Below are 26,416 nucleotides of genomic sequence, written 5' to 3'. Positions count from 1 at the left end.
TATCCTCCTCCATTCTTGCCCCAGCCAATTTAATCTTCTTATCTGGATAACATCTTTAATGCTACGGAGACTTAGACTGCTTCTTAGCTCATCTGAACTCTTTCTGTCTCTCAGACTGGCTTTACACATCCACCTAACCATTCTCAATCATTCCTTTCTAAACGGTCAAGATCTTCCTGCTTCACTGCCCATGTCTCACTACCGTCCAACATAACACTTCTTACACAGGCCTCATACAACTTACCTTTTGCCTCAATTGACAGGACTCTGCTAGTCAACAAAGGAAGTAACTCTCTGAACCTTTTCCAAGCAGAACCTATCCTGCAAGTGACACTTCTTCCAACACCCCCTTCACTGCCCAACATATCACCTAAGTAACAGAAGTTCTCAACTATCTCTAACGAGCCACTGTTGTACATCATTAAAGCTGGAAATACTTCATTCTCTATAATCTCACCTTTGCAACGCTTGCATACAAACTGAATGTCAGCTCTTAACCTTCCACTAATACTACTGCACTTCTTATGTACCCAATACTTGCAAGTCTGACAAAAAATTGAGTTACTACCAACCCCTTTCCTGCAAACTCCACAAGGCCACTTTCCAACTACAAGGTCACACTTGGCTGCAATGCTACTAATCATGACTTTAGACTTTGCTGTGTTTACCTTTAGCCCTTTCTCTTCTAGTCCTTTCTTCCATTTCTCAAACTTTTCAACTAGTTCTTGCATCGACTCTGCTATGAGAACCAAATCATCTGCATACAATAACTCCCATGGACAACCCGTTCTGAACTTCATCGACAGCGCTTCTAAGACTAGATTATAAATAAATATGACACGACTTCTAGCATTGCTGTACATAGACTGTACCATCGTAACTAGCCACTCATCCACACCTAATTTTCTCATAGCCCACCAAATAACTTTACGTGGCACTCTATCAAAAGCTTTCTCTAAATCTACAAAGGCAAAATAGAGATTCTTTCCTTTTCCTTGTCCCGCATTGACTAATTAATTTTTTTTAAATGTAAATAATTAACAGTTTTTGGCTTACATTACCTTGTTGTATACCTAGGTTTCTTTCTTGTGTTTGTGTGCTTCGGAAGCTTGGAATATCGCAAAGATCTGTACAAACCTTGAAACATGCCATAAGTTTGCAAAAAAACTTATAAAATGACCATTTCAAGTAAAACTATTAGTGAAGAGCTCTTTATTGTAAGAACTAGTCGATAAGGCCCGTGGAGAAATCCACTTAGGCAGATGGGTAATGGAAAAATAGGTTGTTTTAGATGTTTCGCTGAAGGCAGCAGTGAAGATCCCAAAAAAATTAGAGAAATTTATTTTATTCTTTTATTGTATTGTGTAGAGGTTTAAACGCTGATTAAAATAATATATAGGATGATATGTTTTCGAGGAACGCAAAAGCAGATATAAGGGTTTAAAAATTGTGCTGACGTCAACAAAGGCCCGTGAAAACACAAAACATTTTTTTTTGAAATTTATATACCTGTTGCCTTTCTCGTATAGATCTTGAAACGCTGATCAAGAAAATGTATAGGATCATGTACTTTTGACAAACGGTTGCAGAGATATTAGAGTTTGAAGGTTTTTTAATGACGTCATCAACCCGTCCATTCCGACACGGATTTGGGGACCTAGGTTTGGGAAACTTACCCAAATTGGTCCCAGGTGGTCCCTAGTTACCCACGCGGTGAAAAATCATTGACGTCACCACCTCGTTTCCAAGTTATTTGGCCTCAAAGTTTTAAGTGCACTGTAATGGCTTCACTAATCTTAATTAACTTTCCTTTGACGTCAATACTATTTAAACGTTAAAGTTTGGTACATTACAGAACAATTTTATAGGCGATGTTTTATAGAATTTGTTAAAAAAAATTGTAAAGAATATAATACACTTTGCAAAAGTCACAGACAGAACTGGCGTATTCTTATATAGATAGTGTGTGATTAATAGCACAGAAATATACCTTTATTTTTACTAGCCTAAAAAGCAAACACACATCTTTCATGTATACACGTAATTAGTAAAAAAAGCTGATAAAATATTATGAAAAGGCTGTTCTTGATTTGAAATTGGAGAAAAATATTGGTGACACCAATCAAGTTAACCTTTTGGTTAAGCATTAAAGTGTATTGTCTTTTTTTTTGTTTGCAAATGTGAAATGTTGTGGTACAATGAAATTCTTGAATATGATATGCAACAGTGTGTTTGACCTTGGGACTCAAAATATTATGTAACAAGAATGTGGCAAGTGGTACTCATTTTTTGTAGGGAGTATTATGATGAGAGGATTGGTTTGCAAAATAGGAAATTTAGACAGTACATGATTTTTTAGTATATAATTCCTAATTTAAATAAAAATATTTTCCACAGAGATTTAAACCTTTTTTTATTTAGGTGGAGTACTTGAGGTTGTTTATTGCACACATCAAAAGGAACAGTTAGTGATTTGAACTGTTAATTTTTATCGTAATGGTAACCACATTTGTTATGTCATGGTTGTTTCCTGGAAACATAAAAATAGTGTAATTATGTTGTGGGTCTGGAGTTTATTAATGTTGTCTTGTTGTTTCTTTAACAACTAACATTATCAGAGAGAAACTAGCTAAAAAATCATTTTTCTGTCTTGCTGATTATATACATTCCATTTAATTAACTTTTTTTCTTCCATATGATGCTCATAAGAACCAAATTGTTTACACAATATTAAAATGGTTTCGTGAAATTTGAAATTTTTCGCTGACTATACAAAAGTTGTTTATATCCTGTAATAATTAAATTAAATTAATTTCTTTCAGCACTTAGCAGTTTTTAATTATGCAAAACTGCATGTAGAATTAGTTTTAAGAAAGACCAGGGCAATTTTAAAAATTCATTGTTTAAATTAAATCAAATGTCACATGTGGCATTTATTAACTTTTATCCACTAACGCAGGAAACTTTACTTTAGTTTTAATTTAAATTTTTTTTTAATTTTTATCTTGCATAAATTTTCTTCATAAAAAGGTGGTATAATGCTAAAAGAATCAATTTCTAAACGTTTTTTTAGAAAAAATTTCACCGGCCTCCAGAAAACATGTAAATACAATTAATAGAAATTATTTTTGCTGCTTTATTCTGTTTTTTCTTTCTCACAATAGCAACTTGACACAATTAAAATTTGGGCAGTCAATGTACACTTACTTATTTAGACGTAGCATGGTGCCAGACTGGGTGTGTCTTAACAGTTAAAAAGCTTTGGTTCAAAAGTGAAGAAATAATTTATGATGCATATATAAAGCAGATTAAAGAATGACGTCAAAATTTTGCTTAAACATTATTCTAAGAAAATATCCAACATGTGTCAAAGCATGTTATTTAATTGGATCACCCATCAGAAGAGGTAATGTAATTGTTGGAAATTATGTCTGCATTTTTTACTGCATGATGATGTTGTTGTTGGAATTATACACAAAAGAAAATTCTGCTTGCCACATGATTTTCTAAATAATGACGTTTTAAATGTTTGATAACATTTTTCATTGGAATTTTATTTTTGCTGTAAAAGAAGATACTATAATGTTTTTTATTTCAATATAATTTTTATGATGTCATTACTTGCATTAATGACTTTAATTGTTGCAATCATGTAGATACAATAAGGAGCTTCCAAACTATGAAAGCTTGACTAATTATGTTTTAATTGTCAAATTTAATTATGTTTGACAATAACTATATAACATTTCTTTTGTAGAAAATTACTATAGTTTCAATAACAGTGATCAACAGTGAAGAAGAATATTTTTAAATTTTAAATTTTTACAGTGTCTATGGTGAGTATGGTATTTCTTCTTTTTCATTCTTATTTCATTTGTATTATTTTTCCTCTGATAAATTGTTTACAATGTTTCATTTTAATTTTCTAACTTCAACCTGCTAAATTTTTAATAACAACTTTTATCCATCTCTTAAAATAAAAGCGAACTGAAATTTATCTATAAAACCACTGATATAATCATTTATTTTTTATGCTTTTTGGTATATGCAGATAAAAAATTTTGCTACACCTGGTGGAATGAAAACAACAGAAAAAAACAGACAATAGGAAGTGTAGTGTTACTAGGAAGCATAAATACTGTGGTAACTTCACAAGTGCTGTAAATTTTTTATCCTTTAAAAAGTGCTGTTTATTAGTAGATGTTGGCAAAAAAAAAGACCCCAAAACGATTTGAATAATTTAATAAGCATAACAAGATTTGATCTATATCTTTGCACTGAGATTGTTGCAATACACTGCTCTTGTAAAAACTCTTTAAAAAATAAAATTTTTAAAGTAAAAAATTGTAGTTAAAAGAAGTTTAATTTATTTATAAAATTTTACTGATAAAATGTTTATTTGCATAATATTTCACTTAGGAATGTAGTTATCTACAGTTTCTATCTGAAAGATAGTGATAAGCTATAAAATCATTAAATATCAAAATCTTTAAATTAACGTTAACAAAGGAATGAGGAAGTAAACTAAATTAAAAGTAGATACATATTAAAAAAAAGTTTATGTTGATATATATTTATATATATGCGTAAAAAAAAATTGCTACAATGACAAAGCTAAAAATTAATTGATATCTGAGGTGGGTTGAAATAATTAACTTTAACTATTCCAGTTATGTTCATTAATACTAAAATTGTTTCCTGTGGCTATTTTTATTTATGACTTACATTTCTCTCAAGTAGATAATTTCCTTTTTTACAAGCAGAGCCTTTTTCTTTAAAATTGCAAGATTGCAACATAATTTTATTAAGGTTCACCACAATATTTGTGCATACTTTCCCTTTCTAACTGTATGTGTGCTATTTCTTTTTAAGAGAAAAAACTAAATGAGCCGATACAAAAGTTATTATGACATCATGTATATCCTGCTCGGTGTTGTGCTTCTTTCAACAATATTTGCACAAGGTTAGTAGATTTTGAAGTCTTAAAAAAGTAGATAATAAACAAAAAAGGTTGCTTAATACTGTGAAATACTTCTACAAGACTAAAGTTTGTCTTAAGCCTTAAAGTTTGTTTCAGGCCCTAAAGTTTGCCTCATACCTTAAAGTTTGTCTTAGGCTTTTAGGTTTACATGCATCTGTAAGGAATTTTTTGGCTAACAGAAATTAATAATTTCTTCCGTGTGGAAATAGAGTTAGTCGTTAAAGTGTTAATGTTTGGTTATGTTTGGTTATTTTTAGACAGGAATCAGGCCTGCTACGTAACCTGAGCCCAGAACACATCTCTAGGGCCAAACATTACCAGTAGTTATGCTGCTCTATATCAAACCAAATAAAACTAAAGCCTAACAGTTAGCTCTGTTATGTTGTTATTATAGGCTTGCAGGTAAACAATCGAGAAACTGAAGTATTTATTGAAGGTGAATTTAAACAATTGTCCTGGTCATTTAGTGAAGATGTAACTGTAAAGTATTATTATAATGGAAGCGTTTCAAATTTTAACAATAACATCGAGTCAAAGTACAGTCAGAGACGTGCTCGATTAATTTTTTCTAATGTGGAACTTTCACAAGCTGGAATATACACATGTGTTGGGACAAGCAAACGCACTCAAGAATCTGTGAATGGAAGTATTTCACTTACTGTTAAGAAAAGTAAGATAGAAATAAATTTTATTCGATATGCTTTGACATAGGTTTGGTTTTGTTGTAAATTCGAATATTTAAAAGAATTGTTTTTTTTAAAACTGCTGTGTAATTTTACACAATTTTGATTTTTTTTTTGAGTTAAGTCATTTTTAGGGAGTTTTTTTCAGATGGTTGTATTTTTAATACAAGCCGTTAAGAAACGCTTTTGTTGTTTTCTATTTTAATTTAAAATTACTTTTTAAGGTATCCCGCCAAATGTAACCAGTGTCTTTGAAGGAATTACTATAAAAGCAGGAAAGAGTCAAGTGTTCGAATGCATTGCTACATCATTACCACCTGTAATAACATATCAATGGAACATAGGACATATTCAAGTGAGAAATGAACCACGTTTCACTGAAGTCAATGGTGCAGTCTTTAAAATACTAAATATGACAAAGAGTATGGAAGGCAATTATTCCTGTACAGCAGAAAACTCTATCTATCAGTTAGGTCATTCCAACACTTTCAGGATAACATTTAAAGAAGGTAAGATTTTAAGGTGACATGGACAAAGAATTGTTTTTGTTGTCCTGGGAGTAAGAGTTTTATCAGTGACTTTTGGTCATGCTCGTTTGTTAAAAATGCTCCAATTCTTAATCAAACAGTGGCAGGTGCATATATTTCTTAGTGCTGCCTGAATGGTTTTTTCAAATGCCTATATCTATGCATGTTGCATTTATATAAAACAAATATTGGATTGAATTTTTGGATGAACAGAAATATTTCACAGGGTAAATTTGCTATCATAAAAAATAAAATATAATAAAAATAAACAAACTACTTTAATGTTTTTTGTTTTTGTTTAACTTCTTAGAGGCAGGATAATCGTCGCCTTTAAGAAGTTAATTTAAGCAAAATATCTGTTTCCAACTCTACTTCAAAACTTGTGTGCAACAATGTTATTTTTAAAAAAAAGTTTAAAAACATAGCTTTTTATGTTTTTAATTTAGATATTGTGGGGCCAATTCACAATTTAATGTCTATGGCTGTTGTGGGTTTTGAATCTAGCCAACATTTATTGAATTGGTCAGTTCCAATGGATCTAAATGAAAACCTGGAAAGTGAATTACAATATTCAGTTCGATATTGTAATGCTAGTTATTGTGAAAACAAAGTTACAGATGTTACTGAGATGCTTTTGATGGATTTGCAACCAGATATGGAATATAATTTTACTGTTGCTGCTCTTGATAAAAATCTAAAGGCTGGGCATTCTGTTTCTGATACATTTAAAACCTTATTGTGCACTAGCATGCAATTGAAATGTCAAAGTAATGATATGTGTTTTCCACGAAATGCATCCTGTAATGGAGTTGTTGACTGTCTAGATCAATCTGACGAAATGTCTCTGTTTGGATGCAGTAAGTACATATTCTCTTTAGTTCAATTGTCATTGCTGTATAGTCTGTTTTACTGAATAATAGTTATAATGTGTTTTAAACAAGAAATAACTGAAACGAAAAATTAACTTGGATGCATCTCAATGTTTTCTTTTTGTTCTTTTTCTTGGTAAACCTAACGAGAATGTATATATTTGTATATCTATTTTTTGATTTAATATATATTACTTAATTTTTGTTTTTTTAATTGCAGAGCCACCCATGGGTGCTGTGAATATTTCAATTGAAACACAATCTGCCACAAGTATACGTGTGAAATTTACAAAATTACCGTCAACAGAGCATGTTACAAAGTATGATTTAGTTCTCAGTGATGGAACAACCAAAAGGGAAAAAAATATTTCTGAATCAGAAATACCAAGTGTTGATTTTTCCTCTCTTCAATCTTTCACCATGTACACTATTTCCATTACACCAGTAAATCTGGCTGGTCGTGGTAATTCAAGCTATATAAATGCAACTACGTTATTGGGTAAATTATTATGTGCTAAAATTTTTGCAATTATTTTTTTTAGTACAAAAGTTTTTAGCTCAAATTAATGTTATGAAAAACATTGTGGGCTGATGACAGTCTAAGTTATTCTTTATGAATGTAAGGTTTTATGTATTTTGTGTGTTTGAATAAATTGCCTTAGATATGGGAATCTCACTACCTTAAAAAATAAGCAGATTTCTTTGTGGAAAGAAAAGGGTAAAGTATTAGGGTGCAAGTAACAGTTCTTTGGTTATGTTTTTTACAGCTGAACCTGACCAGATAAGAAATCTGAAGACTTTGTTTCCGGGTCGTAATTTTATTACGATAACATGGACTCCTTCAAATGGAAAGTTGATTCGAAAGCAGATCATTGAAGTAAAACCAGCAAGTACCAATAATGTAACCAGAATCGAAGTTATGAGTAATGTTTCAAGATACCGGATATTTCCTTTAATTCCAGACACAGCATATCAAATTGAAGTTTTTGCTGTAAATGACGCAGGAAGGGGACCACCTCGTACATTAAACTTTCAGAAAACAAGTTAGTTTTTTTAACAGAATTTTAGATGAATACACAATGTGTCACAAACTTAAAAAAGGAACTAGATATTTTTATGTTGTAATCCACTTATTAAAGTACTATTATTTTCTTAGCTTTGCACTCTTGGGCATTTATGTTGGCAACACATTTTTATTTTATTGTTTTATAAAGTTTGATTAAAACAAAAGCTAAATGAAATTAACATGATGATTTATGATGCTCCAAAAAAACAAGTTTTAAACAGAAAATCATTTGATATTTTTAGGCAAAAATGTTTGTCCTGGATCAGACTGGTACCACATACCTGGACCTCCCAGTGGAATTTGTCTTTATGTTGGTAACAATCAAGGTAATGGAGTCACAAAGACACAAGCAGAACATAATTGTATGGAGCTGACTAACTCCACAGTTGCACAATTGACTGTCCTAGAGATTCCTATTTTCAATAATATACTCAGGTATGGATTTTTGTCAATAATTCTTGTTATTATGGTAGTAATGCTTTATTTATTTAAAATTTTGAGTGTTATTTTAAAATTGTGCTGATTTGAAAATTTTTTGACATGTTCGACAGTTCTTAATGCTTATTTGATTATTTTACAGTCTTTCTTGCTAACTGCAACCAGGGACATCACTAATGAGACACTGCATTAAAAATTTTTTTCGAGGCCAGTAAACTCTCACCCCCATTTCAATGTGGTTCCTAACAACGTTAAAAGAGGAGAAGAGGGTGGCACAGTATCCTAAAAAAAAAAAAATTACAATATGTCTTGATTGTAGTCTTTCAAGTTGTTTTTTTAAATGACACTTCAATACGACACAACCATATACAAACCGTTTTTCATAATTAAATTGCTTTTTATTTTATACATAAACATATATATATATATATAAACATATATATATATATATATATATATATATATATATATATATATATATATATATATATATATATATATATATATATATATATATATATATATATATATATATATATATATATATATATATATATATATATATATATATATATATATATATATATATATATATATATATATATATATATATATATATATATATCCATTTGTGGCAAATGGACCTCCCCAAAAAAATATGCGTTTTACAGTCGATGAATATTAAAATACTATCTTTTGCGAAGTAGAAATTAGAAAAAATAGAAAAATCTTACCCCTGGCAAATGAACTTCCAAATTGAACCATTTCGCAACTAATCAACGTAAATGGAGAATTTCCAAGATAAAAACGCTGTATTTTTCGCGTCTTTATCACAAAACCCTATTTTCTTTCTACTAAGTTGAAATTCGATTGTTTATATTTTTAATTTCCTGCGAGAGATAAACCAGATTGCATTCTCGTAGGAGATATAGGTATCGAAAAAAGTTGTTTTATACTTCTATTTTGTTTCATACTACGATTATCTTCGAATTATACATTAACAAAGTTATGTTTTTACAGAAGATAATAAAAAGGAGAGGGTTCATTGCTGCTTTCTCAAAAAAATTAGTGTTTGTCAATTTTACCCACCCCCTGGTAACTTAATTAGGATTAATGATGCCCAACTAGATGAACTTAAAAAATGTCGCTCCCCGTGAAAACATTCTACGCGACGCAATTACACACTGTGATATAAAAAACTATTTTGAACTCAGTGCCATTAAACGAATGTACATTTTCTACTTTTTTACTCTAAACATGTTTGTTTGTAAACTCCCACTATAAACTGCACATGTATGCATCAGGCAAACAGAAAGATGCAGAGTTTTCATATCTTTTTTACAAAAATAAAGTATATTTATATAGTATATCCCTAAATATATTTAGGGATATAATGTTTTATTTTGTGGAACATGGTATAAAAAGAGGTCTTTTAATGCATTTTTCTGTTTAACATTATTGTTTAGAGAAAGGACTATGAAAAAAGCATATATTGGTTTAACATATCAAGGAAATGAATTTGTTTGGGATAATGGCAGCCCCTATAGATTACAACCAGTTTTTCCTTTGACCTTTGAAGCAAACAAAGCATGTGTAGTTTTTGAAAGCAAGCAATTACCCCCGCGATTACTACCTGTCGATTGTGCATGTGGTACAAAGGATAGTTGTAATGGCAATGCATATGGTTATGTATGTAAGAGAAACGAAGGTATTTTTGTTTTTAAATTTTTATGAGAAATGTGTTTTCGAGAACACATTCAACACTCAACATTGGACTTTCAGACTATATTTTGTATACTATTTTTTGTGTGTACTTTTACAAATTAGAACCATTTAAAATTAAATTGGTCACCCGAGGATGGAATGCATTGACCATTGAATGGCCAATAACAAGTCTTGATGGAGTGCGACCATTTCAAGTGTCAGTAAATGGTGTGATAATAAAAAATGTAGCAGAAAACATGGCAAATGTTACTGGCTTAGATGAAAATACAACGTATGCTATTCAAGTTCGGGAAAATTTTATGGGCTTTGGACCTTGGTTTGAAACAGCGATGCTGAAAACCAGGACATTTGGTATGAGTATGTTTTTTTTATTACTAACGATGCGTAGATGGCCTTATATTATTTGAAAATCCATAATGCTCATAATGCATACATATCTATTAAGAAAGGCAAGGCAATGCAACTATCTTATAATGTTACTAAATATTATAAACTAGTTGTATTGCTTGTGGTAACAAATTATCAGTACTAAAGTATAAAATATAAAATCAGTACTAAAGTATAATATATATATATATATTATACTTTAGTACTGATTTTATATTTATACATTCAAAGCAAAAACAATTAAAATTAAATTTTCTATTGGATGAACGCTAAACAGTTAAACAGTAAAGAAAATAACAAAAACAAAAGAACAGAACAATAAAATTAGACTTTTGCGTTATAAATTTTAGTTGATGTGGATTGAGTTTTGTTAAGACATAATTTTATTTGTAAGAAACTGACATAAAACTTCATGATCATTAAAACCCATTTGAGCTATGTAAGTAAATCCCCCCCCCCCCACCCCCATCCTTCACAGGACACTTGTTAATAGCAGTACCATTAAGAACTAAATAGGTTATCCTGGGTAAATACTTGTACTAAATAAATAAAATAAATATATCGCAAGTAAATATAAAATATTCCTATATTCCTATTTGTCTTTTTTAGTCACACCAAGCATGCCACAGAATATTAGCATTATGGTCACATACATGAATAATATAAGTACTGTTAAAATATCGTGGCAACTCGGAATGTTAGGTGACAGTCAAAAAGAGAATGTGTACTTACTTGTCAATGTAACAACAGTGGCAGGAGACGCTGTCAGAAGTTTAAAGACAATGAAGAATCCTGTAGTCTTGTCAGATATGATGTTACGAAAAAATTATTCCTACAATTTGCAATTTTTTGACAATGTCGAAAAACGATACAGTGATGTTGTAATGGGGCAATTTGAAATTAGAGAAGGAGGTATAAATAGAAAGTGTTGTGTGTGATAACAAATGTCTAACACAAAATACAGAGTTTTTAATAATTTTCCATGCATTTTAGAAAAAATTGGTCCTGTTATGAACCTTACCCATTTTGTTGTTCTAAGTTATGAGTCGGAACATCAGAAGTTATCTTGGTCTCCTCCTAACAAATCAAGTACCATGTTTCAGTACAAGGTTACCTATTGTATTTACAAAAATGTTACAACAAACATGTATTGTGAAGATGTAATAACCAACAAAACAATGATTACTCTTACTAACCTGACGAGCTCAACAAAGTATGTTTATTATGTCGAAGCCATGACAATGGAGGGATCTGTTAGCGAAAAAGCAACCGGAAGCTTCACAACATTGCTGTGTAACTCGAATGAATTTAAATGCAACACTGGAAAGACATGTATTTCTAGGGAAAAACTTTGCGATCGTGTCTCAGATTGTCTTGATAGTTTCGATGAAATGTATATGTACGCGAAATGCAGTAAGTTTTTCACATTTGCCTTAAACTTGTAAAAAATTACCATGCAAAATTACTGTTTCAAAATATAACTTTCCAACATTTAATGTTTTCACTACTTTTTTTATTTTAAGTTTCCCTGCATGTAAACAACCCAAAAACAAGCAAATTGTTTGGATAAATATTGCAAATTTTCAAATTTTTATGCAGTATTTAAAGACAGAGAAAAACAGCAACAAAAAAACTCCTGAAAATAAGGATGCCTTAAGATGCATATCAAATCTGCCCAAATTATTCTGTAAACTTATAGTTGAGGTTATTCTTCTTCCTGTTGCTAAATTATCTGTTGGTACATGATTTAGATCACACAAGTGCTGTGCAGAATTTGACAACATCACCAATATTAAACATGGAATCAACTGCGCAACACATCATGTGGAATGCACCTATTATCCTAAACAAAAACAGCATCTTAACTTTGACATTTTTCGTGAGATATTGTGAAATCAACATGACACAGATGATGCGCTGTCAAAATGTTTCAGTGGTTGGCAAGACAGAAGTTAATGTTACTGGATTAACACCTGGAAGAATGTATTGGTATTCTGTAAAAGTTGTTACACCAAGGAATGAAAGTAGTGTTGCTGCAAATTCTTCATTTTCAACACTTCTGTGCAATTCCCTGCAATGGCAATGTACAAGTGGTAGTGTGAGCTGTGTGGCAAAAAATCAACTTTGCAATAAGAATCTCGATTGCCAAGATGGTTCCGATGAAATGGAGATGGCGAATTGTAGTAAGTTATCCATAATTGTTGTGAATTCATTATGTCCTTGTGATTGAGTCTGAGAAATATCCTAGCGAAAGTAAATTATTCTTTAGAAAAACCAATGCCAATTAATTTTATGTTGATGCCATTTTCGGAATCAATCTATGTATCGTGGGATGCGCCAGCCCAAAACGAACGTATCACAGGATATGGTTTGATGTATACTGATGGAAACATGACAAGTAATGTCAGTGTGCCATATAACTACACCAGTCATACAATAAGAGGTTTGAAACGAAATACAACATATCATGTGACATTGTATGCAATGAATCCATCAGGTCAAAGCAATACGACAACAAAATATAAAACAACAAGTAAGTGCTTATTGTTATTAGAGCAACATGGACTCATTAAAAATACTGGTAATTTTTTAAAATGTTTTTCATTTGTAAAGAAGTCTTTATTAAATGACGGTGGGAAAATGTCTTAATCTTCTGCGTTGTTGCATTTCACAGTAGAGACTTGAAGTTGTTTGATTCTATTGTTTTGTACATTTCAAAACCATCATTGTTAGGTGTTTCTCCAGTTGTGACTTTTTTTTACTGATAAACGTTCCATATAACATAAAATTTAGTTAAATTGTTCAAAAAACTTCCAGCTTAAAGTCAAAATAGCTTTTTTTTTAAAAAAATAAATAAATTCGATGTAAGAAAACATTCAAATTTTATGTATTTATTCCTTCTTAGAATTCTGTAATGATACAGAGTTTCAGTGTATGGACTTCAGTTGTCTTGCACTTAACAAGACATGCAATAAAGTTGCTGACTGTGCAAAGAATGAAGATGAACTCCATAGTGTTGCAAATTGTTGTAAGTGATAAATGACTTTGTTGTTTCAACTTCTGTTATCCACTATCATAAAGCAGAAAATATTGTGTATATATACTTGTATTAAGAAATTTGTTTCCTTGTCACTCCCTGACTCTTCCATAAGATTACTTTCAAGCTAAAACATTTTTTTTTAATTAGCGCTACCCGCTCCATTGCAATTTACAATCCAACCTGCCTATGATGGATTTGACTTGATGATTGTAAAGCCCACTGAAGATGTTTTAAGAGTGAAACTGATAATCTATGGTGTAATGATGGAATTAGTTAGTCTAAATATGAATGAGTTAAATACAACCATTTCAAGACGTAATTCAAGCCTGTTTCTTCCTGGAATGATGTATTCTATTCAAGCAAGATCTATTAGTCTTGCTGGTAATGGTTCCAGTACGAAGATGAATTTTACAACTCGTAAGTGCTATGCTTGATTGATGGCTCTCTGTGAGGAAGCACAAATTAAAAAAATCTATTTATAATGGCTATTACGCATGGAAAGTCTTTGAGTTGCCTGGAAATTGAATATTTATGTGGAGAAACCTTGCAAAAATGGGAAACTACTGAAAAATAATTTTTCTGATTTTATTTTTTCATTAGGTTCAGTTAAAAATGTAATTAACTCCTGAAACATTTTTCTGAGAATTTTTGGAATTCTCTTTTGAAGAATAAGTTTCCATCCTGTCTATTAATAAAATGTTCATATAGCATTGATATTATAAAACAGTTTAAATAACAACCTTCTAAAGATTCGTGTGCTGCTATGTTGATTAAAATTAAATGCCTATTTTTTTTCTTAACATTTATGTTTTAAATTGTAACCTTATTAAATGACTTTTTTAGTTGGGCCAATTGTTAAGAAAGTCGTTTCATTCGTTGGCTCAACGTTGCAATCCATAGTTATTAAACTTGAAGGAACTGCTGGCGCTAGCTCAACATTGGTATCCTATCAAATCGAAATTTTAAATGGATCAACTAAAACTATTTTAAATGTAAGTGCAGTGGGTATAAGTGAGTATGAGATAAGGAATTTAAATCACAGTACGACGTACAAGATTCGATATCGTGCTGAAGATGGCGATGGATATAGTGTATACAGCGATTTTGGAGAATATGCAACGCAAAGATTAGGTACGCAAGTTAATTTTGTCCAACTAAAACTGTTTTACTTTATGATTTTGTGTCGGTGTTTAGGTTTTAACATAATGGTGTTTTATAAAAGTTAATACATCGATTAAACTTTTCTTAACCGAAGTTTAAGTAAGATATATGGGAAAAGTTATAAAACAATATTGAAAAACCTGTGTTTCCCATAAAGCAGATAGACATAAAGAAGTGATTTTTCTAACCTGTCCGTCTTAATGGAATACTCAATGTAAAAATGTTAAATTATTAAAGTAAGCAATCTTGCTTCATAAAATAAAAATTAATAAAAAAATTATATGTATATGTTTTCGGATCTTTTAAATATTTTTTTGAAACGTTAGATTTTTACTTTTTGTATTTTGGCAAATAGACATTGAAAAGAGATACCAGATTGTATATTCAAGTGTCATCAAATCAAATGCTGTTATTTTTTATATTAATTTATTGTTGTTTCTCTTAACGTTTTGTTTTCAAAAAATGAATAGTGCAATTTTTTCTTCATAGAAAAACCTCCACCTGTGACAGGATTAAAATTAGGAAGAATTAGTTGGAATTTTTTTGATATTTCATGGATTCTGTCTACTGGCGATCTGATTCAAAAGCAGATCATTTATTATAGCGATGAGTTTAACCAAACTGTTTCAATCGAATTGAACAAAAATGTCACCAGTTATCGTTTGCACTCTTTGAAGCAAAACACAACATATTTTGTTGAACTTGTAGCTGTGAATGATGCAGGTCGGAGTATCAAAGAAAATCTAGGGTTAACAACTACAGGTAAAATCCAATCCGAACATAGTTCCTACTAAAAACATCTTCTTACGTGTTCATTTTACAATTAATTGACATCACACTGTTTTCTTTAGATCCCAATTTATGCCCTGGCTTTGATTGGAAATATTTTAATCAAAGTTGTTATCATGTGGATGATAATTCTGGAAAAGGAGCATCGTATGCGATGGCGAGGCAGTACTGTATGATGTTAAATACCACGTTAGCTTCAATAACCACTCCTAAAACCATCGTCACCCTTCAGATATTTATGTCGTACGTGTTACGTTACTTTTTGATTGTTAAGTTATTTATTTAAAATAATGATTAACTGTACCTCTTTGGCTTGAGTTGGTTTTATTTCAAATTTATATATTTATAGAATATTATTCAAAGATCGAAGTCTCTACATTGGTTTAACTCAAAATGGCAGTACCTTCGCATGGGAGGATGGAAGCACTAATTTCAACGCTGTTTTTTCCTCTAATCTAACTTCACCTTCCAACGGTTCGAGGTGTGGCACCCTACATCAGACAAATATAAAAACATTTAGCGATGTAACCATGGTGGATTGCGCTTGTGGTGAAATAACCCAATGTGATAAAATGGTTTATGGATTTGCTTGCGGAAGAAAAGATGGTATTTTTTTCTTCTTTTTTTTGTTTGATTTTTTTCTGAAGTTTAACACGACGTAGTCGCATGAGAAATTATTTCCTTGTTATCTTTTGGGGTTTTCAGCGTCACAGGTTTCATTGGTCTGGTTTTTATAGAACAATGTTGTGGTCCCTTTTGGAAACAGCAGTTTAATTTATTGAATAGAGGCACGCCAATTATGTGTTATAATCTTCACATTGTGTATTCATTTTTGTTATTAGTCAATATAATCCTAAAATCTTTATTTTTTAGTGGCATTGAAGCCAGTACAAATTTCACTAGAGGGTGTTGGATGGAATAGCTTGAATATATCGTGGCCGAAAACCAATGTGTTAAATAATCGACCTTTTGAAGTAGAAGTTAATGGGAGGTCATTTAATGTGATAGGAGCTTCGACACCACTACTTGGCTTGATGGAGCAAACTAATTATTCTGTGAGAGTGCGAGAAATTTTTAATGGGCTTTCACCCTGGTCGGAAATTGCTCAATTTGGCACGCGAAGTTTTGGTAATAATTTTTGCATATTGGTGTTCATATTTCATATGGAGATTTTTTTGTTTATTATAGAGATAATTATTTGGTTATTCTTTATCTACCGTTGTAAGCTAGTTTAGAAAAAAATTTAGATTTCAACTCTCTTTAAATAAAAATGTGTAAAAATTATGTTTCGAAGGACACGGTTTGAAACTAAATAATAAGTTTGTTATATATTTCAGAATGAAAAAAAGACTTTTGTCTCGACTAGTCCTGCAGGTTCAGAATCATGATGTTCAAATTAACAAATGAAATGTATTTAAGACTGAATTTATTGAGTTTTGTGAAAGCGGACATGCATTTTGGACCAGAAAAATATGTCAACTACAACTATTAAATCTAATATATTACTTTAGTTTTTCCTGATGCACCCACTAATAGTACGGCTGAGCTGGTCCAATTTAAAGAATCTTCCATGGTAAAAGTCTCCTGGATGAAGGGTGCTCTTGGGGATTCTGAGATTTTATATGCGGAGGTCAATATAACTGAAACGGAGAGCAAAAAACACGTGGTTTCCAAGAAGACACATTTGACAATGTTGAGTATTCCGAAGCTGACACCGAACACTAACTATACTTATATCATACAATTTCATGATACGATTAATAATAGAAGAAGTGGAGCTGTTAATGGTACATTCAAGACGAATGAAAAAGGTTTAAATATTCTTTCCTTGTGATTTGTTAGAACCTATCTGATTCGATTCTTTAGCGTAAATTTGTTTATTTTGCAGAGCATATTTTGGACTTAAAAACAAGCTGTTTTTTTGTGTTTTTGTTTTTTAAACAGAAATTGAATTCTTTTACAACATCGCCGGCTTATCAGGCAATTTTTTTTGTCATGTGTTCATTTACACCGCCATTTGACTGCGATGTACATGCTCATTTGTTTTTAGTAATATCAATTATACAACTGTATTTATATTTATCTTGGTCGTGATTTAGATAACTGTAGAGAAACTGAATTCTTCTGTGTTGGAAGCACACACTGCGTGAATAAATCACTTAGATGTGATAACATATTACATTGTATGAATGGTGCTGATGAATTACTTGTTGCGAATTGCGGTAAGTACAAAAATAATGGCCTCTGAATCTTCTCGAAGTTTATCGTTCTTTGTTTACTAAAGGAGGAAGCATGCAGTAAATTTAAAATAAATCCGATTTACAACCTTTTAGAACTTTTTCAGATAAACTGAACCTACAATAAAACTCTGACACGTGCCTTATGCTGGATTAAATTTTTAACTTTTTTTACTGCCCCGACTAATTTAATCTAAATGTGTAGAAATTAATAAGTTGGATTAAAACACCAAAGTTTTCCTACTATTTTAAAATGTCCAGTTTTACTTTGAACGAGTATAGCAAAGTATTGCCAGCCCATCTTATACATATATCCAGTGCTTTTTTAAAGAAAATGCCTTGCGAATTATACAAAGAAAAGAGTACACTGCTGAGGCGTGAATCACTGTAAATTATATGATTTTTTTTTCTTTGCATTCAGTACGATCAGGCTTATTTCATAATAAAATGTTAATCCACACTTTTAGAAGTCCCTGCTAAGGTCAACATCACCAATGTTGTAGCTGGTTTTGACTTCATCGTCATTACCTGGTTAGATCGCACAACGGCAGATAGAATACGCAATTACACTTTACAGTTAGATAATGAAACAATGATAACAGTTTCCAATGTCACCATGTATCGCTTCAGTAACCTGATGAATGCTACTACTTATAATGTATCCATAACAGCCACCAATCCAACTGGAGTCAGTATGGCGACGTATGAACGTGCTACCACAGCTGGTTCGCGAGGTAATCTTATTTCGTTATGTTTTGATCTTGTATTCGGATACTACAGAGGAATTCTTCCATAATTGGGCTTTCTGTTCAAAAAATTTTCACCTTTTTTAAACCACTGCATTTGTAAGTATGAACTTCAATCATAAGATGAGATTAAAGCTGAAGCGAGCAGTTAACCCTTTTTAAACAACTGCATTTCTGTGGCAACTACTAAGTAGTTGCCATGCATTACCAAGCCGTTATTGAAAAATGTTCGACATACAGCTAGCTGTCATGTCATCACTAGATTCAATAAGATGCTTTCTAATTCTCCCTGCCTGTTCATAGCTCCATTTATTAAAAACAGTGAATTCTTGTATCTGAATTGTCACATTTAGAACGAACGGGCCCAGTCTCCATGTTGGATAATACACCCGCGCTTAAATACGAAGACACGCGAAGAGCAATTTCCTGGAAATTACCCACAATGCTCAACAACAACGACGAAAACCAACTGACTTACATAGTGAAGTGGTGCAGATACATAAACTACACACTATGTCAGATGAGAAACACAACAAACCTTGAATTGACTATTAAAGGGCTGATGCCAAATACGTCTTATTGGTTTAACGTGATCGTACACAACGAATATATGTTGCTTAGCGATGCTGTTAATGGGATGTTCAACACGAGTCTGTGTCCGTCAACACAATGGAGTTGCGCATCCATGATGCAATGCGTGAACCTAACGCTTCTTTGTAATGGACAATTCGATTGCTCTGATGGTTCTGATGAAAAAAGTGTGGCAAACTGCAGTATGTATTTTTGTTGCTAGTTAGTATTTTGCAATGAGTCTTGATGAAAATAAGAATTTAAGCACCTAATGGAAAAGCACAAGCATTTTATGCTAGGAGAGCCTGGTTAGTTGGGCTGAAATTAGCTTGCATTCACAAAACAAATCGACCCGGTTTGCCAGGCTGGAGCTGTCATATGGACAGAATTTAGCCCACCTTGTCAGGATCTCTGTTAAAGAAAGCGAGATTCCAGTTACCCACTCTCTTTTGATATGAAAAGTCATTGATTTTTGTGAGAGGCTGGCTCAGTTTATTAGGCTGAAATTAACCTGCTTCTGATCTTGACTCTCTTAACCACTTCTTATAAAAATCAAGAACCTGTCATATGGGAAGTGTAAACACGGGCTGAGAAATTTTACGATAGCGGGCTGATTTCAACCTAGCTACGGAATCATCTGATAAGATTATTAGCTAGCTTGATTTTAATTTGTATCTGCTGAATTTAATGATAATGACACTGTTCTTCATTGTTAGAACCACCATCTAAAGTAATGCTGACTCAGCAACTCGATGGTTCAAACTTTTTGTGGATATCATACAAACGATTAAACATGTCTGAAAGAGTGACGTCATATATGTTTGTTTTGCGTGCGCCAAATAATACAGTCATTTATAACGAAACATTCATTCCGACGATGAAGGATAACCGTGTGGAGATATTGGGATTGGAAGAACAAACATATTACAACGCAAGCATTACTGTAGCTAATCCAACTGGCGAAACGACAAGCACAGCAAAGTTTCAAACCGTTAACATCAGTAGGTTTTCTCTTTCATATTCTTTAATACTCACTAAAAAATATGTTGTTTTTCGATTAAGAGATACTACTGTAATGAATGGTGGATAGCCTCAAACCCAACTAAATTGAACAATATTCAAATATGTTAAGTTAGCTTTTTTTTTCACAGTCTTCGCATGTCTATTTTTTCGTATTTTTACCAAACTTGTGAAAGAAAAAAAACAATTTGCGTGGCGTCTAAGGAATTTAAATGCACGCATTTGGCGAGCAAGAATTTAACGTGAGGACTTTTTCGCTCCCATTACCTAATCAAACAAAATTTCGATATTTATATGCAATCGGGTTATAATCTATATCACAAGTATTTTAGACTCAAGAATGAATGTGAATCAACGCAATAATGAGATCATATCAAATTACGCCTAAATTTAGTCACATCCGTGGTCCCACTTTCTGACATCCGTTGTCACACTTCTTTTAGGCATGCCTGGACTAGTTCGAAATATAACAAGCAAGGCAACTCGTTATAAAGAATCTTCCTCTGTCATGCTCAATTGGGAGCGTCCAATCAACACTGGCGGAAGACTACCATCTTTGCTCAATTACCACACAATTTATTGCCCATATGCATCAAAACAGGACGCATCCAAGTGCTTAATGAAAAATATTTCAATGGGAGTTACGTCATTGGTGTTGGAAGGCTTACAGCCTAACACAAAGTATATGATCAATATATCGGTGTGCGGTGGCCCCACCTACTATGGTGACGCAATTAGCTTTATGTTCACCACTTTAGAAAGAGGTAATACTTAGATTAAAATCAGATTAAATCTTATTGATAACCAGAGTAGCTTATTTACTCAGAGTTCTACTTTTTCAGTTTTTTAAGGACACGTATCTCTAGCGGCTAATGTAACATAGTTACAGTCGCAGGGAAGGAAGACCCAGCCCTTAGGATGGAATCTTCAAGAAAGTTGAAACGTTACAGCTTTTTGTTACTTACTCACTAACTTATTTGAGTTCTTATGAAAGATCATTGAAAGTTGTCTCGGACCCTTTAATTTTTTGGAAAAGTTTTTTTGTTTCTTCAGGTGTTCTTCTTAAAAAGTTGTGCTAATTATGCAAAATTATAACGTCGAACGAACTATTAATTGTTGCCAAACTAAACGGCTATAAAAACATTTTTAATACTATATACTTTGGCAAAATCGTTAAATGCAACACCTCATTCAGTGCAAACTTCAAAATCTTTAGAACTAATTAAGATTTTTCAAAAAAAAAACTATACAAATTCCTAAACAACTTAAGAATGTTCTTTGGTATCAAATCAGTCAATTTTTATATGAGGGTAAGTTTTCAAAGATTTTCAATGGTATTATTATACAAGCAAGAACGTTTTTGTAATTTGGGGTACAGTAATAAAGTCAACTATATGGAGCTATGAAAAATGTTATGGGTAGTAAAACTACTTTGAAGAGGAAGGAAAAAACAAAAAACAAAACGGTCGAGATTTTAGGACCGTGATTTTCTTATCAAACATGGGTATTATGGAGAATATGACCATTTTCTAGAAGAATTAAGATATAATCTTTTAAATATGGACGTTTTTTGTTCGCCGTTGAGACATAATATGCGCAGTTCTTGTCCGCGCTAATTTGCGTTAAAATATCAAAATTTTTATATTGAACCCGCGCGTTAATCGGAGTTAAAACGAATGCGCTAATTAGTCATCCATTTTTTCATTAGGTGTTCAAAACTTAACTTTAATTAACGCACCTGCTTAGCGCTAATTAACGCGAGATGGAAACCAAGCTTAAAAATTTCTTGACGGAATTTATACTCGACAAAGTTTATTGAAAAATATTTATTTTTTAGACACATGTCATTCTGGACAGCATCGTTGTCCTGTCATTTGCGTGGATCAAAGTAGAGTTTGTGATAACATCATAGATTGTAGTGATAATAGCGATGAAAGTAAAGTGGCCAATTGCGGTAAGATGATTGGTTAATTCTGAAAGTTTAAAACTGATTTCAAGTGATACTTAGCTAGAATCACATTGCTCTGTAAAATTAGTTATATAGTATAAATGTCGATTGAGAATATTTGTTTATTAAGTGGCCTAGAACAGGGTAGTTTTCACTGCTATAACATATCGTACACGATTTTGTATGTATGTGTTTTGTATGTACTTGTGAAAGGTATTTTACAAATGTACCCACGATCTGACTTTAATGGTCACGAGTTTTTTTTAAAATCAAATAAGCTTGATTTAAAATTCATATTAAATCAATTTCGAAAAGAATTGAATGTGTCTTTTGTTTTCTTGCGCATATAGGCTAATCGAAACAAATGTGTGAACGCTATTTTACTAGTATATAATTGCACAATATTTGATGCCACAGCTCCTACAATTAATTGTACAATATTTGATGCCACAGTCCCTACAATGAATTGTACAATATTGCATACAATATATTGTAGCAGTAGACACTACTCTTATATGAAAGAATACTTTTAATTCCTGTGTAACTTCTAAACTTATTCTAACAATTTAGTTGTCCCAATGGCTGTTTCAAACATCGCCCTTTCGCAGAGTCGATCGTTTTGGAATGCTTTATTTATTTCTTGGGCAAATCCGGGTCTACCTCAATCAGATGAGGTTAACTCTGTGGTACTGCCATCAGTTTTCACATACGCAGCTGAAATCGTTTGTAACAACACTCAAACGAAAAGGGTAGAGGGCATCAACAAAACGAACGTGTTCTTTGACGACCTCCCCGCGACAATTTCAACGCCTGTCAACTGTACAGTATCTGTTGCCGCACAGAATTTGATTGGTTTGGGACCAGTGGCGAGCGTGACAATAACAACGCCTATAATAGGTGTGTGTTTGTTTATCATGTTCATGTGTGATGATGTTTGACGAATCATGACCTTATTCGCAATAATTGCCGCAAAAAAATCTATTTTTCGCGTATTAATTTTCGCGCAATAGCAACATAAACGTATTTATTTATTTTTCGCGCAAATGTAAGTTGTCTAAGAAACAAGAAAAGAATAGTAATATGCATAGTTTTAAATAAAAATATAATTTCGGCGCAAAAATTTTCATGCGTGATTTTTGCAGAATTTGGTACAGATAGGATGTGTTTTAGAGCTCAAGAAGTTGTTTAATAAGTCATAAACATGTAAGGAATCGTAAAATAGAATCTTTTACTCCCCTTGATTGGTTTGTTTGAACATTTTTCCATGTACATTTTGTTTCCTCCACTGCCATCTCGATCAAACTACCAATTTGTGAACAGGTCTTCCAAGTCAAGTGACCTCGTTGAGAGAAGCTCCAGTGTTTGGCTGGGAAAAGACACAACGAAAGTTAACCTGGAAGACCCCATCTGATCTTGGCAATGCGCGTGCCTCCGAAATAACATATAGCGTCTATTGGTGTGCGTCCGTCGATAACGCGGTGACAAATTGCAGTAAAGCTGTCCCGGTAAATGGTACCAGCTTCATCATCACCAACTTAACAGCCAACGTAGAGTACCAATATTTTGTCTATCCTGTCAATTTGCGTGGACTCAACGGAAGTTTTTCATCGTCGGCTGCGTTCACAACAAACACTACTGACTGTAAGTAATTCTTTTTCACCATCATCTAAATTACCTACATTTTGGTGAACAATTTTTGTTTTTCCCAAAATCCCCAAAGTGTGTGTCTTTTTATGTATTTTAAATAGTTAACTTTTCATATACGTTTGATATAAGATAAAACCCGTATTTCTATCATTAATTCGTGTATAAGTAAGTATCTTTGACTTGGCAGTTAATACATTTTTTGTAAACAAGCAAAACAAGCTAAAGTTGTATATAGTAGCGAATTATATTTTCATATACATCTTTGGCATTCACAGAACGAAAAGCTTGATAACTCTTAATTTTATCCTAAATTTTTAAACTCTACTAAAATAGGGAATGTTTTTTTACATTTAAAAAGAACCTAGGCTCTTCTAAAATCTATTACAATTTTGAAGAAGGCGTGCTCACTATGTGGCAATCCCTCGTTGTGTTGCATTTCTTGAGTAACCAAATCAGAGTGATAATTTCTGGCGTCAAATTCTAACTGTTTAATGTTTTCCGCTGTTCATTATAACAATAATTCTTCACGTGTCATATAACCGTTTTCATTACATTTAGCGATTTCTGCCTTGTTAATACCCTTTATTACGTAATTCTTTCTGGACTTGCTAATTTTTCAAATTTATTTTTATATGTAAACCAAAGAAAATCCACTCAGAATTAATAAAACCAGTTCATGCTGTTGCATGGCATCCAGTTGTTAGTTTTATAGATTTCTATCGAACAACTGCTAACAACACAATGTGTTAAACTGTATATTTTCTGATAGAAATAAGATCAGTCTTTCCTAGTAAATTCATTTTCTTCTGTCTTTCAAAAAAAAATTTCACCATTACCCATTGTATTCTTCGTAAAACTTTATAAGTTAGTTTTTGAATAATTTTTAAATTTCTCTAATTAGACATGGCTAGAGATTAAAAATATATATTTTTTCTGACATTATCCGGTAATTTTGTAACAAAAATCAGCCAAACAACTTTTAACGAAGTAACTTCTAGAAACATATTTAAAATTTCTACCGTTACTAAGAAATTTTCACTGGTCTTATTTTTTTCCAGTTAAAATAGGAGAACTAACAACACCAGCTTTACATACAAAATACTCGGTGTGTTTTCCTTGAGAGAATTGGTAGTTTTTGTGGGTTAAAAATTAATAATGTAATCCAAAGAATATTTCTTCTTGTTCAGTTTTATGTAATGTGTTTTATTTTTCAAAACAGCGCTTCCATCAGCTCCAGTTGATCTCAACGCTAAACAACATTCGAACGACCCAGAAGAAATGGTTGTGTTAGCCTGGAAACCACCCCAGATACTACCAGGTCTTAACGCTGACATGGTCACCTACAAGATTCTTTATTGTAAGGCTGAATTGACGTGTACGGATTTTGTAACAGTCAAAAAGACAGAGCATACAATAGGGAACCTCGATGATGATACCAAGTACCGCTTTGAGGTGTCCGCGCTCAATGGAAGAGGAGACGGCCAGGGTCCACCTGCTTCAGTTGAGATTACCACTCAAAGTAAGTCTAGTGTATTTTATTATTTTTTCAATAGTGCGGTGAGAGTCTTTACGAGTTTGAAGGAGTCGCATGCCTGACTTTGCTGAGAAATGTATGTGTCGTAATATGGCTTTTTTTTTGTGATAGCACTGCACACAATTGTCACCACACACACCAAGCACGCATTTTTGTATATTTCAATCAAATCGAGCGTATCACGCCTAGTGAAGCATTTATGTGTTTGAACGTTTAATATATCTAGTTGCATGTAACAAAAATTTGAGGAATAGTCATTTTGATAAATAATCTCACCGCGATATTTATAATGTTATATTTACACCAGTAAGAGTATAATGAGAGAGACGTTACATAAGAGATGCAAGCCGGAAACGATTACCTGCATTTTAGTTTTCATGGATTGATTATTTGCTTCCTCTTTCTATGCATGCTCTTTTGAAAAGTAGCTTCAATTTTATTCTCTTTTTTTTCTTCCAAATTTAATTTTGCCTTTAAAATTCTGTTATCTTTCTATTTTCCCCAAAAAATCTTAATTCACGACCTGATTGTTTTCTTCTAGAAGACAAGTCGTTGAAAGCATGGGAGATTGCACTGCTCGTCGTTGGCATAATTCTGTTCATAATTATCTGTATAACTTTGGTCTCTTGTTGGAAGAATTGCGAACATAAGTATTCGAAGCAATACAAAACTGATCGGCCCATGCATACGTACACATCAGGGACTTACGAAAATAAAGAATATGTTAATGATGATGGCGTCTGAAAAGTTAGTGAATGTTTGTTTGCTATTTAGATGAATGAATGAGTGAGTGAATGAATAAATAAGTGAATGAATGAATAAAACGAGTGAGTGAGTAAAAAAATGAACGAATGAATGAATCAGTGAATAGATGAATGAGTGAATTAATAAAAAAAGGAATGAATGAATAAAATAATGAATGCATAAATGAATCTGACTCAGATCATATCCAGTGAATTGGTTATTATGTGCAGTGCTATAGGTTTCGTCAAACTTTCCCGCCATTTCTTTGTCGTCTTTATAGTTTAGAGAGCAACTTAGACATAAC

At 32.3% G+C, this 26,416-nt stretch overlaps 1 protein-coding gene across 5 annotated transcripts in view; it reads left to right on the top strand.

Annotated features, from left to right (window-relative positions):
• Positions 1-26,416, top strand: part of LOC130635761 (uncharacterized) — a 37,628-nt gene that overhangs the window by 10,314 nt on the left and 898 nt on the right. For 2 of the 5 annotated variants that reach the window (XM_057445225.1, XM_057445223.1), the window contains 34 exons: positions 2,422-2,499; positions 3,216-3,406; positions 3,758-3,836; positions 4,873-4,963; positions 5,376-5,651; positions 5,889-6,173; positions 6,638-7,048; positions 7,281-7,559; positions 7,828-8,103; positions 8,369-8,561; positions 10,031-10,272; positions 10,392-10,640; positions 11,286-11,588; positions 11,670-12,089; positions 12,428-12,859; positions 12,946-13,209; positions 13,582-13,704; positions 13,864-14,133; positions 14,560-14,847; positions 15,367-15,639; positions 15,729-15,909; positions 16,016-16,272; positions 16,540-16,794; positions 17,178-17,477; positions 17,766-17,888; positions 18,371-18,637; positions 19,003-19,422; positions 19,936-20,220; positions 20,683-21,003; positions 22,077-22,193; positions 22,758-23,084; positions 23,508-23,828; positions 25,054-25,353; positions 25,910-26,115. In XM_057445225.1, the coding sequence (XP_057301208.1) occupies positions 4,885-4,963; positions 5,376-5,651; positions 5,889-6,173; positions 6,638-7,048; positions 7,281-7,559; positions 7,828-8,103; positions 8,369-8,561; positions 10,031-10,272; positions 10,392-10,640; positions 11,286-11,588; positions 11,670-12,089; positions 12,428-12,859; positions 12,946-13,209; positions 13,582-13,704; positions 13,864-14,133; positions 14,560-14,847; positions 15,367-15,639; positions 15,729-15,909; positions 16,016-16,272; positions 16,540-16,794; positions 17,178-17,477; positions 17,766-17,888; positions 18,371-18,637; positions 19,003-19,422; positions 19,936-20,220; positions 20,683-21,003; positions 22,077-22,193; positions 22,758-23,084; positions 23,508-23,828; positions 25,054-25,353; positions 25,910-26,112 (8,340 nt within the window). In that variant the 5' untranslated portion in view covers positions 2,422-2,499; positions 3,216-3,406; positions 3,758-3,836; positions 4,873-4,884 and the 3' untranslated portion in view covers positions 26,113-26,115. Of the gene's footprint in view, positions 1-2,268; positions 2,500-3,215; positions 3,407-3,757; positions 3,837-4,872; positions 4,964-5,375; positions 5,652-5,888; positions 6,174-6,637; positions 7,049-7,280; positions 7,560-7,827; positions 8,104-8,368; positions 8,562-10,030; positions 10,273-10,391; positions 10,641-11,285; positions 11,589-11,669; positions 12,090-12,427; positions 12,860-12,945; positions 13,210-13,581; positions 13,705-13,863; positions 14,134-14,559; positions 14,848-15,366; positions 15,640-15,728; positions 15,910-16,015; positions 16,273-16,539; positions 16,795-17,177; positions 17,478-17,765; positions 17,889-18,370; positions 18,638-19,002; positions 19,423-19,935; positions 20,221-20,682; positions 21,004-22,076; positions 22,194-22,757; positions 23,085-23,507; positions 23,829-25,053; positions 25,354-25,909; positions 26,116-26,416 lie in introns of those variants that run through there. The other 3 variants (XM_057445224.1, XM_057445227.1, XM_057445226.1) reach the window with 3 other exon arrangements.

The sequence above is a fragment of the Hydractinia symbiolongicarpus genome, chromosome 3, assembly GCF_029227915.1.
Source record: "Hydractinia symbiolongicarpus strain clone_291-10 chromosome 3, HSymV2.1, whole genome shotgun sequence".
In the NCBI taxonomy this organism is placed as follows: domain Eukaryota; kingdom Metazoa; phylum Cnidaria; class Hydrozoa; order Anthoathecata; family Hydractiniidae; genus Hydractinia; species Hydractinia symbiolongicarpus.
Note: the sequence above shows the minus strand (reverse complement) of the source record. Positions and strands in the feature narration are given on the sequence as shown.